The sequence below is a fragment of the Dipodomys ordii genome, unplaced genomic scaffold, assembly GCF_000151885.1.
Source record: "Dipodomys ordii isolate 6190 unplaced genomic scaffold, Dord_2.0 Scaffold49, whole genome shotgun sequence".
In the NCBI taxonomy this organism is placed as follows: Eukaryota; Metazoa; Chordata; class Mammalia; order Rodentia; family Heteromyidae; genus Dipodomys; species Dipodomys ordii.
The window spans coordinates 10,689,766-10,709,671 of record NW_012267265.1 but is presented as its reverse complement, the minus strand read 5'-3'; the positions used below and the strand labels follow the sequence as shown (position 1 = coordinate 10,709,671).

The window sequence follows — 19,906 nt, the reverse complement described above, 5'->3', positions numbered from 1 at the left end:
TTCAGTCAGTTAACGTTATGATTCAGCGACTCCTTGTATATTCACATAGTTAAGGAATGGTCCACCCATTTTTAGAATGACTTCATCATCCTTAAAAGAAACCTCAGGTGCGCATGGTGGTGCACATGTGTAACCTTAGCACTTGGGAAGCTGAGGAACATGGATTGTGAGTTTAAAGCCAGAATGGTCTAAACATCAAACTCTATCAAGAAGAAAGTAAGAGTTTCCATTCATTTTAGCCACTCCATCCTGCTTCCCTGAGGCTGTGCAGCATCTCTACAGGTTTGCCTGTTCTAGATATTTCATATGACTAGAAACATGAAATTCATGATCTGAGTTCTTTTGTGACTGACTTTCTTAGCATAGTGTTTTAAAGGTTTGGTGAAAATGTTTAAATTTGATATTATGACAATTGGTCCCTAAATCCTTTTGCATGAATCTCTTGGAAATAGGGACCTTTTCCTATGCAATGCAGCAGTATCACCATTGATCTTTAATCCTATTCCTATGGAGAGAGTATACTAACAGAACCACACTTGCAAGGGAGGGTGCTAAGTATACGTTGAGTGGCCATTTTCCCAATCAGAATAGAAGGGAGAGCAGACATTAGTGTTATATTAACAAAGTAATAAAGCAATAAAAAGAACTTTAATTGATTAACATTAAAGGACGCTTGGAACAACAATGAATGCTGGTGAAGATGTGGAGGAAGGGAACCCTCATACACTGCTGGTGGGAATACCAACTAGTGTGCCCACCATGGAAATCCTCAAAATCAACAACAAAAAGTCTAAAAATATACCTATCTTATGGTCCCATCTTACCACGACTGGGCGTCTATTCAAAGGTGAATAAATCAAGACACAAGAAAGATACCTTCAGGGCTTGGAATGTGGCTCAGTGGTAGAGTGCTTGCCTAGCATACATGAATCCCTGGATTTGATTCCTCAGTACCACATAAACCGAAAAGGCTGGAAGTGGTGCTGTGATTCATGTGGTAGAGTGCTAGCCTTGAGCAAAAGAAGCTTAGGGACAGTGCCCAGGCCCTGAGTTCAAGCCTGAGGACTGGCAAAAAAAAAAAAGGAAAAAAGGAAAAAAGAAAAAAAGAGCTTGTGGCTCAGGCCTGTAATCCTAGCTACTCAAGAGGCTGAGATCTGAGGATCAAGGTTCAAACCCAGCCTCGCAGGAAAGTCCATGAGATTCTTATCTCCAATTAACCACCAGAAAACTGGGAGTGGTACTGTGGCTCAAGTGGTAGAGCACATGCCTTAAGCTGAAAAGCTCAGGAGCAGTGCCCAAGCCCAGAGTTCAAGCCTCACAACTAACAAAAAGAAAAAAGAAAGATACCTGCATACCTATATCTATTGTAATATTGTTCACAATGAACTCCCCACTACAACTAATGTATGCTGATAAAAGTAAATTACCAGGAGCTGGGAATGTGACTTAGTGGTACAGTGCTTGCCTAGGATGCATGAAGCCATGGGTTCGATTCCTCAGTACCACATAAACAGAAAAAGCTGGAGGTGGTGCTGTGGCTCAAGTAGTAGAGTGTTAGCCTTGACCAAAAGAAGCTCAGGGATAGTGCCTAGACCCTGAGCAAAACTGGTAAAAAAAAAAAAAAGTAAATTACCAGACAGGGAAAAAAGTTTGGATAGTGGTATAAATGGTATTTTGTGCCTTAATAATGCTATTGAGGACTACTCTATTTTATTTTATTTTTCTGTTCTGCCATCTACATGCTTTGAGTCTTTATAAGTCTTTGAGTCTTCTTGAGTCTGGGTCTTCTGCCATATCACTAGATACTATATTTTCACTACATCATCCCAAGTAGAAAGGAAACTGGAAAGAAAGGAGTCTTTTCATTACAAAAGGTGTCAACCTTTTCAAGAGGACTTGTCAAAGAAAAACTAGAAAGCCATGCTTGGCCCAACCAATCAAAACTGTATCATGGGATGAGCACATTGCTGTCCTGAATAAAATTAGATTTCTGTTAAGTGAAGTCAAGAGAGAAGTGACTGTTGGGTTGCTAATTATACCTGTCACACTTAGGCAGTATTCATTACCATCATCATCATCATCATCATCATCAAAGATATAAATGAACTTTGAGGAAGCTCTTAGTATATAAACCCTCAAACTATATTGAATTAAATAAGATACTAGTGAATTCCCTCTGGGATTATCAAGAGTGACACTGGGACAGTGTGTTCCACCTGTTTCTAAGGAATTCTGTGGGACACAGCACAGAGGAACCTTGTAGTCATCTGCCAACTGAATGAAAGTGATTGCTGTTAGAAATCAAGAGATTAGTAAAGAAAAACCAGTCACCTCTGGTTCTAATTAGAAATCATCATATTCTTTTTTTTTCTCTTGTGAAAATACTGTACAGAGGGGTTACAATTACATGGGCAAGATAATGAGTACATTTCTTGTCAAGCATTGTAGCCTCCTCCTTTGTTTCCCCTTCCCGTCCCTTCCCATCCTCCCTGCCCCCTCCCAATCCTCCCCGCTTCTCCCCCGCCCCCGCCCCGCTGCACCAAAGTTGCAAAGTTCGTTTTCGACATAACGACTTGTACATCTCATTGTTGCAATGGGTCCACCTGTATCCCTATTTAAACGATTTGTTTTTCCCCTTCTCCTCCACAAATTATACCAACATCAAATACAGAGAAAAATTATCATATTCTTTGGGGAACAGTAACATTTTACAGAAATTCTTTATTAACTTATGGTGTCTTGTCAGTATACCCCCAAAAACTCTGCAGAACAGTAAATCAACATCACAGATGAATACTACTTGTAAGGTGATGCCAGATCACTTGACTATTATGCTTTCCTAAGCTTAGGATTCAGTGGGGGGTGGGGGGGAGGGGACCTTAGCTGTTAGCTTGTGATTTTATTTGTTGACTGTTTTGCATATTTTTATGATGATTTGAATCTCAGTCTATAAACATCTAAGCAAAAGAAAAAAGAAATCATCCTTGTCATTACCCCTTATAATTGCAAATAGGTTACAATATAATCCAAATCTTCAACTTGCTCATGACATACATGGTGAAGAGTCCCATGAGGCTCTCAGTTCACAGACACGGTGACATTCTTGGTCATTAGTAGGTAGCTCGTTAATCTTTTCTGTCCCATTCCAGCTGGCCTGAGAGCAGAATGAAAAATTACCATGGTAGATAGCTCATTTCCTGATAAATTATAAAGCAAAAAAAAAAAAAAAAAGATAACCAAAGACCTTGAACAGTCAACTAAGAACAGGCCACATCTGAGAAGAGTGTCATTTGATGATTTCATCCTTGTGAGAACATTTAAATGGACTTACACAAACTCACCATGAGATCACTAGGTAACGCAAGCATAGAGGATCACCATTACATACAAGGTTTATCACTGGCAGAAATGTATGCATGATTGTAGTTAACATTGAAAGGCTGGCTATCTGCTGCACATTGTTCTGAGAGTTTTTCTCTCTCTTTTTTTGTTTTTTTTTTTTTGTTTTGTTTTTTGGTCCAGTTCTGGGGCCTGAACTCTGGGCCTGGCCACTGTCCCTCAGCTCTTCAGCTCAAGGCGAGCGCTCTACCACTTGAGCCACAGCGCCACTTCCGGCTTTTTTCTTTTTGCTTATGTGGTGCTGAGGAATCGAACCCAGGGCCTCATGCATGCAAGGCAAGTGCTCTACCACTGAGCCACCTTCCCACAATCTACACAAAACCTGTATGATACTGTTATTCATCTCATCTTACAGAGAAGAAATCAACCCATAGAGAGGACTTAATGGAAGCCACATGCTAATAAGTCACCAAGTGGAATTACAAGCCTTGGTGATCCAAATCTAGAGTACACAAGTCTAGCTGCCTCTCTGTCCACTGCCTCTTTCCATTTGCAGCAAGCAAATCATTTTCTGATCCTTGGAAAGGATTTAACGTGTGTGTGTATGTGTGTGTGTGTGTGTGTGTGTGTGTGTGTGTGTGTCTGTGTGTGTTTGTGTGTGTGCACGTGTGCACGTGCTGAGCTTGAAGTCAAGGCCTAGATGCTGTCCTCAGTTTTATTGCTCACTTGAGCTACACCTCCACTTCTAGCTGTTTGCTGGTTAATTGGAGATGGATTTTTCTGACTGGGCTGGCTTTGAACCATGATCTTCAGATCTTGGACTCCTCAGTAGTTGGGATTACTAGAATGAGTCACTGGTGCCTGGCTGTATCTTAACTTTTACGCCACATCAGTCATTGTTAGAAATGATTCTCACTGATGATGTGTTAAAAACTGCAAATAGGGATGACCTAATGGACTTTAATTTTCATTGGTGGTTGAAAGTGTTTCACTATCCTTTGATGCAATAGAAAACCTGTCCTCTGGGATGTTCCTTGACTTTGTTTGCTTCATTAGTTTATACTAATGTGCCGATAAAAGGATGAAAACTCATATGCCCCATTGTTGAGCAACTTAAAGTAGGGCTCTTAGGTAAAGTAGAGGTCTTGTTCACATCGTGTAGAGTACAGCTTTGCTTCCAATGAGATTGTAAGTATTCTCTTGGCTGTTTGAATTTAGACTTCCAGAATACCAAGAATGTCATCTATGGAGGCAGCCACCACAATCCTTTTGCTACAGTTCATTTTCTCTCTGAGGAAAAGCAAGAGCTTCTGAGATGCCAGGCCACAGAAGGAGCAGATAAGAGAAAGCCTGCAGAGAGGAGTTTTCTCCATCTCACTCCAAGTGCAGAAGAGTCCTCACAATGCCATCTTCCCTGTACCACAGCCAGGGCAAGAGAGAGCAAATCACTCACACTTGGGGAATGACAGTTGTTGCAAGAAAAGACTACATGGTAGAAATGTACAGAGCTGGCAGCATTGGCTCTCTAAGAAACTTTGACCATCTGAAGAACAGCTTTGCAAGTCATTTGGATAAATAGAAACAGTGGGAAGAAGTCTTCCAAAGGCATTCTTAATGCCAGAACCTTTTTCAGAGGGATTACATCATTCTGGCTCTTTCTCTCCTTTTGTCAGATCTTTAGATGACATTCCAGATATAATTGGCCACTTAAAATATGGAGACACTTATCCTTAGTTTTTTTCCCTGGAAATAATATTGAAAGATTATTATCAGAAGAGTAAATATAGAAGTAAAAAGTACAATGCAGAATGCAAAGCTAAAACTCTTAGCAGTGTGTAATATTCCCTCTGTCCACTTAGCCCAGGAAAGAATGGAATTTATAGTTCAGGTAACAATTTCTGGAAATGATAGGCCATTTTAGTTTTGTAATATTCAGGATGGAAAGAAGAGATCATGTCTGTTTTCACTTTATTTCTTAGTGAGGTACAGTCAGGAGCCTTGATTGAATAGCTCTATCCACTTCCAGTCAAGTACATCATCTGAACTGACAGCTACAGCAGCTTAGAGTGAGTGCTATTAAACTCCTGGCACCATTATAGCTATAGCACCAAAACAGAGCACAAACAAAATCTGCTGCTAAGATTCTTGGGAACAAGAAAAGAGAAATGCATGTGACATAGTCCTTGCTAGGGACAGAGAAAGAGGTAAAACCACTGAGCTCTGTCATATGCGGCATTGATAGGTAAACAAAACCAGAAACAGTTTCTGAAAGCAATGTTCAGGTCTCCAGATGATCCTGGCAATTTCAGGGGTAATTTTCCCAGAAAAGATAGTTTTATTTAACTTCTCTTAGGCACTTCTATATTCTTTAATTCTTCTAGACCCTTTATTTGTTAAATTTATACCAATTGGTCAATAATCTTTTCAGAAAACACACAACTAGAAGTGACAAAACAAAAACTTTTGCATAAAGACCACAGCAAACACCAACAACAAAATGCCATCAAAACCACATAAATAAATTAAGTTGACAAAAAGCATCACAAAGGGGAAAATTGAAAGGCATTTAAAGACTTTAAATTCTTTACAGACCAAAATGTAAATCTGACTGCAAAATTATTTGCAATCTTTAATTTGGAGGTTCATAATTATGCTGCAGCTAGGAGGCAAAATTTAATTGAAGGAGCAATTTTGGCCATATCCTATTTTTTAATGTATTTACTGTGTGAAGTTATTTCTTTTTTCTTTTGTTTATTTCCCCATTGTTTTATCTCTTGTTATCACTGTATTTGATTTTGGTACCTGTGTCTTGTATATACATTTATCTGAAATGGGGAAGGAAAGGGGAACAGCAAAATCATGAGACAAAGGACAAAGGGTGAACCAATACAGTAGCGATAATCAATAGACACTATGTTGGAAATGAACTTCACAACTTGGGGATAAGGAGACTGAGGGGAGGGAAAGTGGGAGAAAAATGAGGGAGGGGGTAACAATGTTGGACCAGAAGTGTACTCATTACCTTGCACAGGTAACTGTAACTTCTCTGTACATCACCTTGACAATAAAATTAATTAAAAATATTTATAGTTATTTTAAAGGTGATATACAGAGGGGTTACAGTACCTAAGTCAGATAAAGAGTACATTTCTTTCTGAACAATGTCACCACTTCCCTCATTCTCTCTCTCTTGGTTTTTCCCTCCCATCCCCAGAGCAAATATAGAAGGGAGATGGAAGGGCTATGTGGGCCTTCCCCTCTATACACATATACACATGTACCCACATATACACACCCACATTTACACATATGCATACATATAACATACATAAACACATATATGGACATATGCAACATAAACACACATGCACACATACGTGTACCTGTACACACATTCATATATATGTGCAAACACAGAAATGTACACAAGCATTCATGCACTCATAGCACTGTATACACATGCACACTGATGTAAATATACATGCACATGGACATATAACACATATGCATACATGTATACATCCGTATGCATGAGCACACACACAGCTGTCTTATTTTAAGCTCTTATCTGGTAGGTTGTATTATTACCTTTTAGTATGAGTCCTGCTGTACAAATGAATCTCGCAAGGCATTTCTTAATGTGTGTTAATGTGTGTGTAACAGTCCCATTCTACTATGCCACATGTTTCCTGATCCTTGCCAAAGTTACTTGTATACCATCTAGGATCTAACCCAGGTCAATAAGATGATAAAAATTTATAGTTAAAAGAAGTACAATCAGGGGATGGGAAGTTGGCTCAGTGGTAGAGCGCTTGCCTTGCATGCCTGAGGCCTTGAGTTCGATTCCTCAGCACCACATAAGCAAAAAGAAAAAAGCTGGAAGTGGTGCTGTGGCTCAAGTGGTAGAGTGCTAGCCTTGAGCTGAAGAGCTGAGGGACAGCGCTCAGGCCCAGAGTTTAGGCCCCAGGACCAGACCCCTTACCCTCCAAAAAAGAAGTATAATCAGATCACAGAATTTAGATGTACAATCACAGCCAAGGGAGGTGGTGTACACTTATGATCTCAGCTCTGTGGAAGACATTGGTAGGAGGATCACAGAGCAAAGATAGCTCAGGTAGAAAATGTGAGACCCTATCTAAAAAATAGTTAAAGCAAAGTAAGTCTGGATATGTGATTCAAATTGTAGTGCATATGCCTAGTGAACACCATACTACCATACACTGCCCCCCTCCAATAAGACCACAATATTTTTAAAGAAAAAGAACATAGGAGAAAATATTTCAGATTGGGCTGGGAAGGTGGCTCAGTGGTAGAGCACTTGCCTTGCATGCCTGAGGCCCTGGGTTCGATTCCTCAGCACCACATAAGCAAAAAGAAAAAAGCCGGAAGTTGCACTGTGGCTCAAGTGGTAGAGCGCTAGCCTTGAGCTGAAGAGCTGAGGGACAGCGCTCAGGCCCAGAGTTCAGGCCCCACGACCGGACCCAAAATATATATATATATTTGAGATCAAGGAATAAGTAAAGGGTTCTTAAATTTGGCATCAAATGGAAGATTTGGCAAGTTAGGTTTTTATCAAAACTAAAAACTGATGCACTGCAGAAGACCCTGAAAAGTGCCAATAAGTAAATGGCTCTGTTTTCCATTCAGATGAATGGGCTTACCTACATCATACACAAATTTAAATCAAAATGGATCAAATCCCTAAGTGGGAAGAGCTAACACCAAAAAAGGTCTTAGATGAAAATAGAAGGGAAGCCTCATAATCCTGGACGTGGCAATGACTTCTTGGACCTGTCACCAAAGCAAGTCAATAAAAGAAAGATTAGATAATTGGAATTCATCAAAATTAAAAACTTGGTGGCAAAGGACACACTGACATAATGAAATGGTAACTTGGGAGGAAATTCCATAAATTATACATTTAATAAGAAATTCATATCCAGAATATAAAAATAACTACAGTTTAGCTACAAACACCCAAACAACCCAGCTTTAATATATGTGAAAGAGGAACTGGGAATGTGGCTTAGTGGTACAGTGTTTGCCTAGCATGCATGAAGCCCTGGGTTTGACTCTTTAACACCACATAAACAGAAAAGGCTGGAAGTGGAGCTGTGGCTCAAGTGGTAAAGTGCTAGCCTTGAGCAAAAGAAGCTCAGGGACAGTGCCCAGGCCTGAGTTCAAGCCCCAGGACCGGCAAAAAAAAAAGAAAAAAGTGAAAGATTTAAATAGACATTTCTTCAGAGAAGATACATAAATGGTCAATAAATACATTGTCACATGTCTATGTAGGAAGCAAAAATTATGTAACACTAAAGGAGTGTGTAGAAAGCGAATGAAATTTGACAAAAGCTCAAGAACTATATCAGAGCCAGCATCTAGTTTGATGATGGTTATGCATGAAATAATCACTGGAGAGACAGCGTGAAGAGTGTACTACATTACTTTATTTATTATTTTCACTGCACTACTTCTTGTACTTGCCTGTGCATTTGAGAAGGTCTCAAAAAAGTAAATAAAAGTTATAACCAACATTACAAAAAAATCCTAGAGAAGCACCAAAGGAGTTCCATTGCAAACTAATGATACAACCATCCGTAGATTTTTGTCTTTCCATCTCCCAAGGTGTCCCTTAGAGTTTAAAAGGGGAGGGGTGATTTCCATGTGTCATCAGGCACAGATAGAGCTGGTTTTCTCAAAATTGGGATGTAAAGTTCTTCATAGAGTTAAACTAGTAAACAATAAACAGTTTATCCATGGACGGCTAGCTCACACTAAACCTTCTACTGTAATCCCCCCCTTATCTCCAGATTCATTTTAGTTGCCCACAGTCAGCCAATGGCTACTTCATATGATTCCACAACTAAGCAAATGAAGAAAAGAAATGTATTAGAAGATAATAAAACACCAGAGTCTCAGAAAGGCAGACCTTCTACAGCAAGATACTAAGATTAGTTTTTTGGGGAAAGCCACTTGTAGGACACAATTACAACTATAAGTCAGGGCGTGTGTACCATTCTAGATACATGGAAGCACAGAGAAGAAAGTGTTAACTTGTTCTGATGCCTGGCCTTCAAGATGGGAATCTGGTTCTAACATAAGCATTGATGTGCTCAGTCATTTGAAAGCATGTATGGGACATGGATTTGGGGCCAGGTACTTTCCATATGTCATCATTAATCCCCACAGAAATCTTATCAAACAGAAGTGATCTCTATGATTAGATTTAGGCTTCAGAGATGAATAACCTGCTCAAGATTGCATGGGGCTGGGCTGGATTTCCATCCTATGCTTTGCATCCTACTTCTGCGATCCCACTCTAGAGGAAAAGCATGCAGGAAGCTGAGGTAGCTTGTTTCCGGGTCCTTAAAGGCACACATCTTCTTCACGCTCCTTATCTACTTGCTTGCTTCCAAATATTGACTTTCCAATGTGATGGCTGGCCCAATGGACGGTTCTGTTTCTCATCATGTATCTGTATGTTGGTATTATGATTCTGTCGCCAATGTAATGTCATAATGGTTGTCATTTCCTCTGGGATGACAAATTCTGAGTGCACGGGAGCATTCATCACTGCAAAGATCTAGCATACTGGGCTTGGATTCGTCACCTTAGGAAGGCCTCAAATCTTTGGCATCATTTGCTCTCTTTGAATTCAATAATCTTTATGCAGAGATATAGGGAAATTGCATTACATATTTCAATAACAGAGTCAGGCCCAAGAGTCAGCTTCTGGCAAAACTGAGGCTAGAAGCTAGGGCATAACCATCTTGTAACTCATCAGCCAGAGCATCCTTTCCAGTGGTAGGTCGGGTCATTATAATTCATTTACCTATTTGCTTACCACCCCTATTTTCTGTACTTTCTCTACATCTTGGCCACTGATGGAATTATTTTTGGTACTGTAGTTGATAACTTTATTAAAGCTCACAAATTTGGACATGAATAAATTCATAGGCACTGACTAACCACACTGTATGTTCTTAAAATCTTCACCATTCTTCTACTTTAGGTAAACCGGAAAGCCAGGTACCACTACCTCATACGTTTTACAGTAGTCCTCTCTTCATCTCTAGTTTTACATTCCATGTTTTAGTTGCCTATAGTCAACTATAGCCCAAAGATCTTAATGGATAATTCCAGAAATAAACGTTTCCTAAATCTTGAATTGTGTGCTGCTCTGAGGAGTATAATCAAATCTTGTGCTATTCCACTCCACCCTGCCTAAGACTTGAATAATTCCATGTCTAGTGTATATACACAGTATATGCAACCTGCCCATTAATCACTCAATAGCCTTCTCAGTTATCACAACGCAGGGCTTTGTCTTTTAGGGACTCCTTATTTACTTAATAATGGCCCAAATTGCAACATGTGATCTGGCAATCCATATATGCCAAAGAGAAACCATAAAGGGCTCTTCCTTTAAGTAAAAAGGTATATAATAGGGAGTACATATAGGATAGATGCTATGCATGGTTTCAGACATCCTCCTGGGATTTTAGAATATATCCTCCCAGATAATGAACGACTACTCTTTCTGTATAGTATAGCCTGGTGTGAATAAATAGTTGTGGTCATTAGAACTCACCAAATGCAAGTGGGTATCAATAATCATGAAGTAGATTAAATTAATTGAAAGTATTTCTTCAATGTCTTTCAACTTCGCACTTGGGTTATTTAACACTTCTTCCAGATAGGTGTTTAGGCTGAGTAGTGGCTGTTAAAAATCACACCAGTCTGGTTAATGTCTGTCTCCTGGTCCAAAAGACAAATCAAGCAGGCTGGTTCTGACACTTTTCAGGAGGGAATGGTTCAGAGGTTTTCAGGAGCATCACTGTCCTCCAGTATCCAATTCCAGAAGGTCCTGAAAGCCTCAGCATGTGACAGTAGTGTCAGCAGGGGTGCCAAGAAATGTGCAATGTGGGTTCAGATGCAATAAGTGAAATTGTGGGAGTTTTAAATGTTAAAATAACGAACACTGAGCCAGGTGTCAGTGGCTCACGCCTGGAATCCTAGCTACTCAGAAGGCTGAGATCTGAGGTTCGCAGTTCAAAGCCAGCCTGGGCAAGAAAGTCCATGAGACTCTTATCTCCAACTAAACACCAGAAGTGGGGCTGTGGCTCAAGTGAGAGAGCGCTCGCCTTGAGTTGAAGAGCTGAGGGACAGCTCCCAGGCCCAGAGTTCAAGCCCCACTACTGACAAAATAATAACAATAATAGTAATAATAATGATGAACACTGAGATCTCAGTAGAAATGCTGTTTAAAGGCTGCAGTTGTAGCTCAGTGGTAAAGCACTTGCCTAGTAGGTGCAAGGCCCTAAGTTCCATCTCCAGAAAAAAAAAACATTAATCACATTACTATTTTTTATTAGAAGAGCAGTAGAGGTCACTGGGCTGCTTTATTTTCTTAGCACTGGAATTTTGTTGTGTCTGGTGATTTGTGTGTTGGTTTTAGGCATATTTAAGATATCAAGTGTTAATTTGCTATTTATCATTTTTCATAGAAAATTCTAAAACTTCATTTTCATTCCAGTAGAGGGGTAGGTTTTTTTTTTTCTTTTTGGTGGTAGTGGGGTTTGAACTCAGGGCTTCATACTTGTAAACAGGTATTCTACTGCTTGAACCATACCTTCACCCTTTTTAACTGGGATTATTGTTTGAGATAGTATGAAATTCTTTTTCCCAAGCTTATCTAAACCATGGCTCCCTGCTTATACTTCCCATTGTAGCTGAGATGGCAGGTGTACACCACAATGCCCTGCTTTTTCTGTTGAGGTTGAGTTGAGACTTGCAAACATTTTTTTGGCCTGTGTTGGCCTAAAACTCTGCGTAGATAGGGAGAATGAGGATTTTTTATGCAGCTATTTTAGCTTTAAAAATGTAATATCCACAAAAGCTCAACATCTATATTTTATTGGAGTTAATTTAATGCATTGCTTTTCACAGTGTTCATCTTTACAGTTCACCAAGACAGCTGCTCAATAATGTGTCATGAGAAAAGTTCAGATTTGCAAAGCATTTGTCATTTCCTTCTATGTTGCTAATTTATTTAGCAACCACTCATTTCTAATGCTGCTGCTGGCCAGATTATGGACTAATATGCATGTCAGGTCCATAAATCCATAAATGTTCCTAAGAGCATTAAGGGTGGCTGAAGTATGCCTTTTGTACCTTGTGACTTTGCTGACAGTCCTAACTCAAAGCTCTTTCTGCTTTTCTAAATATAGCCACGAACAGACCAGTCTAAAAGCCCTTTTCTTTTTTTTTCTTCTATTTTTTGTGGAACTTTTCTCCGTTTGATCTCAGGGCCTTGCCTTTGATAGGTAGCCTCTCCTCCTCTTCAGCCAATCCTCAGCCCTTTTACTTAAGAGTCTTATGTTTCTGCTGGGTCAACAGTCCCGTACCTCCCACATGGCTGTAATGACAGGCATATACTACCCTGCCCAACTTACTTGGTGAGATGTAGTCTCACTACCTTTTTTTTTAACTTTTTTTTTTTTCCTGTGCTGGCCTTGAACTCTGTAATTCTCCTAATCTCTGCCTCTCAAATTGCTATGAGCCATCACACCTGGCCTGATCATAAAAGGTTTTATAAGAATTTTTTCATCCAATCATTCCTAAGATGGGAATATTTAATGTAATACTAGATAATAATCATTGGTGTTAACTGTTCAATGGCTCTCCCACAGGAAGGAAAGGGCAAGAATGACAGATATGAATCATAGTTTCATAAAACATTTCTTCCAGATGGACTTCCTGATCATTTAAAAAGAATCAGGTGAATTTTTGCCTTCATTATTGATGAATTAATGAATGATTATTTTCATTACAGTGGCACAGGCATGGATGGGAAGAAATGCAGTGTGTGGATGTTTCTACCTCTGGTCTTTACTTTGTTTACTTCAGCTGGGCTGTGGATAGTGTGAGTATGTCCTTAGTTGATATTTTCAGAATTCAGGTGCACTGTAGATTTCAAATCGTCTTGGTAGGGAATTTCTTTTTAATGTATTTATAAATAATTCACTTACCTATTTTATTTTTATTACCTTTAAGTAGTTGTACAAAGGGGCTACCATTCAACGTATCAGTTTAAAAGTGCAAAGCAGGACCCTGGAACTGGTAGCTCATGCCTGTAATCCTAGCTACTCAGAAGGCTGAGATCTGAGGACTGAAGTTTGAAGCCAGCCTGGCCAGGAAAGTACATGATACTCTTATCTCCAATTAAACACCAAAAAAAAAACAGAAGCAGAGTTGTGGCTCAAGTGATAGAGCACCAGCCTTGAGCAAAAAAGCTCAGGTATACTCTCAATCTCTGAATTCAACACACACACACACACACACACTCACACACACACAGAGTACAATGCACCTTGATCAATACCACCCTTTTCATCACTCTTCCATCCTTCTCTTCATTTAAGCTCCCTCCCGCATCAGAAGTACCAACTTCCTAGTGTTCATTTTGTTGGACTATGAATTATTTTTTAAGGGATTATACCATTTGGATTCTCTCCTGCATACCATACTTCAGTCAATACATACTTCAGTTTGCACATTGTGTTTACTTGCGTATTTATAAGTTAGAAGTTGCTTCCACATATGAGAGAAGGGTGCTGTTTGTTTCTCTGGGCCTGACTTACTTCACTGAACATACCCAAGGACTCAGGGCTGTCTCTCAGCTTTTTTGCTCAAGTCTGGTGCTCTACCACTTGAGCCACAACTCCATTTCAGGGGATGGGGGTGCTACTTAATTGGAGATAAGTGTCACAACACTTTTCTACCCAAGCTGGCTTCTATCTGAGAGCCTCAACTCTTAGCCTCTTGAGTAACTAAGAGTATAGGTGTGAGCCATTGGTGCCCAACTTTTAAATACTTTTAAATATTATATATACTAGCTCAATCTTTCTCAACTCCTCCTGGCTTTTCTCATCTTTTTGATTCAAAATAAATAGTGAGGCTGATCAATAAATTATGTGAAGCAGATCTTAAAGAATACTGGTTGTATTTTGTGCTTATCTGTTCTTCCTGTGATGCACATTAGTAAACAAGTTATAGGAATTCAGTATTTGCAAGATTTTCTCACTTGAACAGACAGAATTCTATTTTTAGTCCAGTTTATTGAAGAGTTATTTTGATGAAGTCTATTATGCCCATAAGCTGAACATCAATACATTTTATATTTCTATGGTAAACCATAGACACATAACCAGACTTGCTTCTTTCAAGTAATATTCACTTTAAGGATTTTTTTTAGTTTTTTGAAGCTTATTAAGAATGATGAACACAAGCAAGGCATCAGTGGCTCATGCCTATAATCCTAGTTACTCCAGGGCCTAAGATCTGAGGGTCATGGTTGGATGCCAGCCTGGAAAGAAAAGTCTGCAATGCTTGTCTTCAACTAACAAGCAAAATATGCCCAGCTGAAGGTGTGAATCAAGAGGGAGACCACCAGCTGTAAGCAAAACATCTGAGCAACAATGCAGGTCCAGAATTCAAGTACCAGTACCAGCACAGAAAGAAAAAAGGAAGAAAGAGAGAGGAAGGGAGGGAGAGAGGGAGAAAGAAAGAGAGGGAAGGAGGGAGAAAAGAAGGAAAGTGGGAAGGAAGGAGAGAACAAAGAAGAAAGATAAAAAATAAAAGAATGGTGGGCACATATTCCTAAGAAATTAGAAACTCTGAAGTCTCGTTTGCACAGTTGTTAGGGTTTCTGTTTTCATTTTGTTTTTGTTATTTTGCCAGTAATAGGGTTGAACTCAAGACTTTGCATTTGCTCATGGCATTCTCCACCATTTTCAATCACACCTCCAGCTAGCTTTTTGCTGGTTATTTTGGAGATGGAGTTTTATAGACTTTTCTTCCCAGGTTGGTTTCAAACAGAGATCCTGTAGATCTCAGCCTTTTGAGTAGATAAGATTACATGTGTGAGTCACCAGTACTGGGCTCAAAGTTTATTTCTTTGTTTTCTAGTTTCTACACTATACTCATCACTATTAATTTTGGAGGTGTTTAGAAAGTCAGAAAAATACTAATAATGGCATTTGATCCTCAAAGAAGTAGTTAAAGAGCATTGAACTGGGTGCTGTTAGCTCACAGCTATAATCCTAGCTACTCAGAAGGCTGAGATATGAGGATTGCAGCTCAAACCCAGCCAGGACAGGCAAGTCCATGAGACTCTTATCTCCAGTTAATCAGAGAAAAAGCCAGATGTGGTGCTGTGGCTCAAGTGGTAGACTGCTAGCCTTGAGAAGAAGAAATTCATGTACAGCGCCCAGGCACTGAGTTCAAGCCCCAAGACTGGCAAAAGAAAAAGGGGGGAGCATTGTTGCATTGTCTTAGCTAAAAAGAAAATAAACAAACAAATATTTTAAAAAGAAAAGAATGAATTTGATTTAGTACAACCATTATGATTAATGGTTCTTGGGTTTGTTGGTTGGTTTTACATTTTGCTCTGTATAAATGTCTCATTCTTTCCTAATAGGTACTTTATAGCTGTGGAAGATGACAAAATTTTACCATTAAATTCAGCTGAAAGGTAAAGTTTATCTCTGAGTAATTTATTGTTCACCCAAAGATTGAGCCAAATCTGTGGCACGAGCAAGATTTACTTTGATAAGTGTCTGTGGTTTAACCCAAGTCTCTGTGTTTTCTGTTACCCAGGAAGCCTGGTGTGAAGCATCCTCCGTACATAAGGTAACTCCATCATTGATCTGTTGGGAGGCTTACAGAGATTAAGACGGGAATTATAAAGTATGTCATCATTTTCAAGTATTGCAGGTGATGACCCTCCTGCTAGCTGTGTGTTCAGTCAAGTCATGAACATGGCGGCCTTCCTAGGTAAGATGAACAGGAAGAATGCTCTATGCACTTTGGAGCATTCTTTTTTATTTTAAGTTTCTCCAAAAGTCAAATCAAAAAATGGTTAAGCTTACTTGATAATTGAATATTATATCCATGTCAATATGTGGAAGGCAGCTTTTTGTTTTAAGGGTCTCTTTCTTTCCCCCTTGTAAACTGGAAACATCCAATCATCCTGCTTACCTTACATCTTTCCTTTCCTCTTCCCTGGACCATCTCTATCATTTCAAGATACTTGAACTTTATTTTTTTGTGGTATAAATACTCTATTTTATGTACCTTAAAACCCTACATGAAAATGTAACATGGTGCAATACATTTACTCTGAAAAGAATGCTTTCTTTATTCCTTCACTGGCAAAGATGGAAACATGGCACAGGCCCCCAGGATAAATCTTGTTTGTGGCTATTGATTTACACACGAAAGGTCAATATTGACATTAGAACAACACTCTCTTGTATACCTGTGCACACATCCAGCTAGCGAAGGGAGTAGGCTTGAGAAAACAGAAACCTTTGGTCTTCCTGCCTGGCTCCAATTCCTCACTTATTCTTCAGACCCCAAGACCCTCCTTCTATCTCCTGTCCCTCTTTTCTGAATGCACTTGGATGATGCAGTTAGTCCTCCAAAGATGGTGGGGACCATCCAGGCCTCTTTCATCTTATATCCCATCTCTTCATGGCCAGATTTTCTCATGTTTCAAAGGGCCACCTTTTTTCTTTTCCTTTGTGTGTGTGTGTGTGTGTGTGTGTGTGTGTGCACGTGTGTGCATGCATGCACATACTGGGGCTTGAATGCAAGACCTTGAACTGTTGCTTAGCTATTTTGCTAAAGGATGGTGCTCAAGCACTTGAGCTATGCCTCCAGCCCAGCTTTTTGATGGTTAGAGTCTTGTGCATTCTTCAAACCTCAGATCTTAGCCTCCTGGATGGCTATAGGATTATAGATGTGAGCCACTGGCACCCGACTGGAAATGGTTCTTTTGGTTGATAAGATTTTTCCTCCAAGCAGGAGATACAGATAATCCACTTTTGTGGTACCTATCCTCCAAAGAAGTGACCTGTTATTTCCTCTATGTATAAATCCTTTCCTTCCTCCAGCACAAAAAAAAACCTACGCATTCTCAATGTATATTTTTATATATGTATATATACATATATGTATATAGGAGAGGGAAACCTATAGAAGTCCCTGCAAAGTCAAGGGAGACTCTTGGTCCAACATGCAACACAGGCATAATCTTCCAATGTGAGAAACGTGAAGAACACTCCCAGAGAAGCACTTTGAATGCCTGTCTGAAGTTAATGAGAGTTCTTCTTGTGGCTGATTCCCCCCTTCTCTTTCTCTCTCTCTCTCTCTCTCTTTCTCCCTCTCTCTCTCTCATTAACACTGAGGCTTGAACTCAGGGCCTCTCACTCTTGCTTGCTTGGCTTTTTTGGGTCAAGGCTGTTGCTACCAGTTGAGCCACATCTGCATTCCGGTTAATTGGAAATAAGAATCTCACAAGACTGTCCAGGCTGGCTTTGAACTACAGTCTTCAGATCTCAGCCTCCTGAGTAGTTAGCATTACAGACATAAGCCACTGGTACCTGACAAGGCAAATATATTCTTGTCCCTGCTCAACTTAGACTTCACCTATACAGAAAGTATCTGGAGGGTGTGGGCTGCTACAGGCCACTAGGGAGAAGAAGAACCTCCAGACGCCTTAGAGCAGCTCTTCCCTTCCTGCCTTTATAGCAGGGGATGTTCATGTCCTAGATGTCCACATGTACTAAAGGCACAGCACTCAGAAGCTAGCAATATGAGGGGCCAGGGCTAATCCTAGTCTTTCCTTTGGTCATCGTTGCCTTCAGCCTCACAACTGCCAGAAGCTTTGTACTCTCTTTTCATTTCTCTTTTCTATTCTTGGCACTGCTCTTCTGAAAAGATTTAATAAGTTTATTTATACCAAGACATAAAAGACTGCTAAAGAATATTTCCACTGAGCAGAGTCAAAGCCCAAGAGTGAGCCCTGAACAGGAGGGCCAGGAGCTTTCTGCAGATCCTTGCAGTCAGCATGTAACTGGCAGGCTGGCACCCAACCCTCTGATTATCCCACAGGGCACAGGACAGTAATGAACAACCAGCATTTCTATTCCAGGCATAAAGTTAAGTGTTTTATAAACACTGCCTCATTTAATCATGATGCATAGGAACGTGCTTCTATAAAAATCATCACAAACCATCTCCATTCAGAGAAACAGATGAATATATAAAAAGCTACATATTGCCTCCTTCATATTCTTTAGGCAAATAGATATCTCCCAATAGTCTTTAGTCTTTAATCTAAACAAAAACAGTTTGCATAGCTCACAAGTTACAAACCTTATGATTAACTAGTTATAAAAGCATGTCTAGAAAAACAAAGCAGTAAAAACAACTCCCCTTCTTCCAGATGACATTTATCATTATCTTATTCTCTAATTCTTCCTGTTCTGAAAGCAATTAAGCTTTTACTAGCTCTTGCTTGAAGCTATTGTAATATTCTGTGTTTAGTCTGTATCATCTTTTCATCGTTTTTGGTGCCACCTGGGAGACATAAAACTTATTAAGATTAGTGCTCAGTGAGAACAAACCAACAATTATTTATTTATTAATTCTGGGAGTGAAAAAGAATCCATTAACTAAAGATTCTTTCTCTACTGCTCTCAGCCTCCGGGCCTGTCCTCTCAGGCTGTGGACCATTACATTAGACCATACAACCGGCTTCAAGAAATAGACCGCATTGCCTATAAATCACTGCATTTTGGCAGCCATATAGATTATAATATAATCACAAAGTGAGTCTGTATAACATTTATTAAAATTAGTTTCCAAAGACCTTTTATCTTCTTGACAGACTAATCAAAGATGGAGAACTCAATTATTTTCTGTTCAGAATTAGCTGTGTTCTTCTCCTAAATCTATGTTTTCCTTCCACTGGGAAGGGAGAGGGTGTGGGAAGAAGGAGGAAGACCTAAAACAAATTTGTTGGCAAAAATGTTATTTCCTGCTTTATGGAGACTGTGAGGATAAAGCTAATGACCGAATAATTTTAGTCACCTAATAGCAGCCACTCTCTTTCCTTCAGCCAAAACATACTGACAGTCATGTTCTACAACAGATGTAAGCAGGAATTATTAATGTGTAAACAGTAAAACTAAATAAAGCAAAAGAAAATTTGAGACAAGTGCTTAGTTACTCAGGACTTTGATATCTAAGGATCGTGGTTCAAAGAGCAGGAAAGTCTGTGAGACTAATGTCCAATAAACCATCAAAAACCTAGAAGTGGAGCTGTGGCTCAAGTGGTAGAGTACCAACCTTATTGAGAAAACTAAGGGACAGGGCCCAGGTCCCAAAATCAAGTCCCATTATTGGCATGAAGAGAGAGAGAGAGAGAGAGAGAGAGAGAAAGAAAGAAAAAGAAAGGAAGGAAGAAAGGGAGGAAAGGAAGAAGGGAGGGAGGGAGGGAGGAAGGAAGGAAGGAAAAAAGAAAGAGAGGGAGAGGGAGAGAGATATTTTGGTGAGACATCAGTTGATTTTTTTTTATTGTAAAGATACTATACAGAGGGTTACAGATACATGAGTGAGGTAATGAGTATACTTCCTCTTGAACATTGTTAGCCCCTCCATTGTTTTCCCCCTACCATCCCCTCCCTCCCTCCCTTCCCCGAAGTTCTTTTTTTTTTTT

The 19,906-nt window shown here is 39.6% G+C and overlaps 1 protein-coding gene across 1 annotated transcript in view; it reads left to right on the top strand.

Annotated features, from left to right (window-relative positions):
• Positions 1–19,906, top strand: part of Tmem150c (transmembrane protein 150C) — a 75,627-nt gene that overhangs the window by 38,081 nt on the left and 17,640 nt on the right. Inside the window, exons 2-6 of the mRNA XM_013020147.1 lie at positions 12,400–12,401; positions 13,173–13,264; positions 15,821–15,874; positions 16,000–16,032; positions 16,109–16,176. Coding sequence (XP_012875601.1) covers positions 13,185–13,264; positions 15,821–15,874; positions 16,000–16,032; positions 16,109–16,176 — 235 coding nt within the window. The 5' untranslated portion in view covers positions 12,400–12,401; positions 13,173–13,184. The remainder of the gene's footprint in view (positions 1–12,399; positions 12,402–13,172; positions 13,265–15,820; positions 15,875–15,999; positions 16,033–16,108; positions 16,177–19,906) is intronic.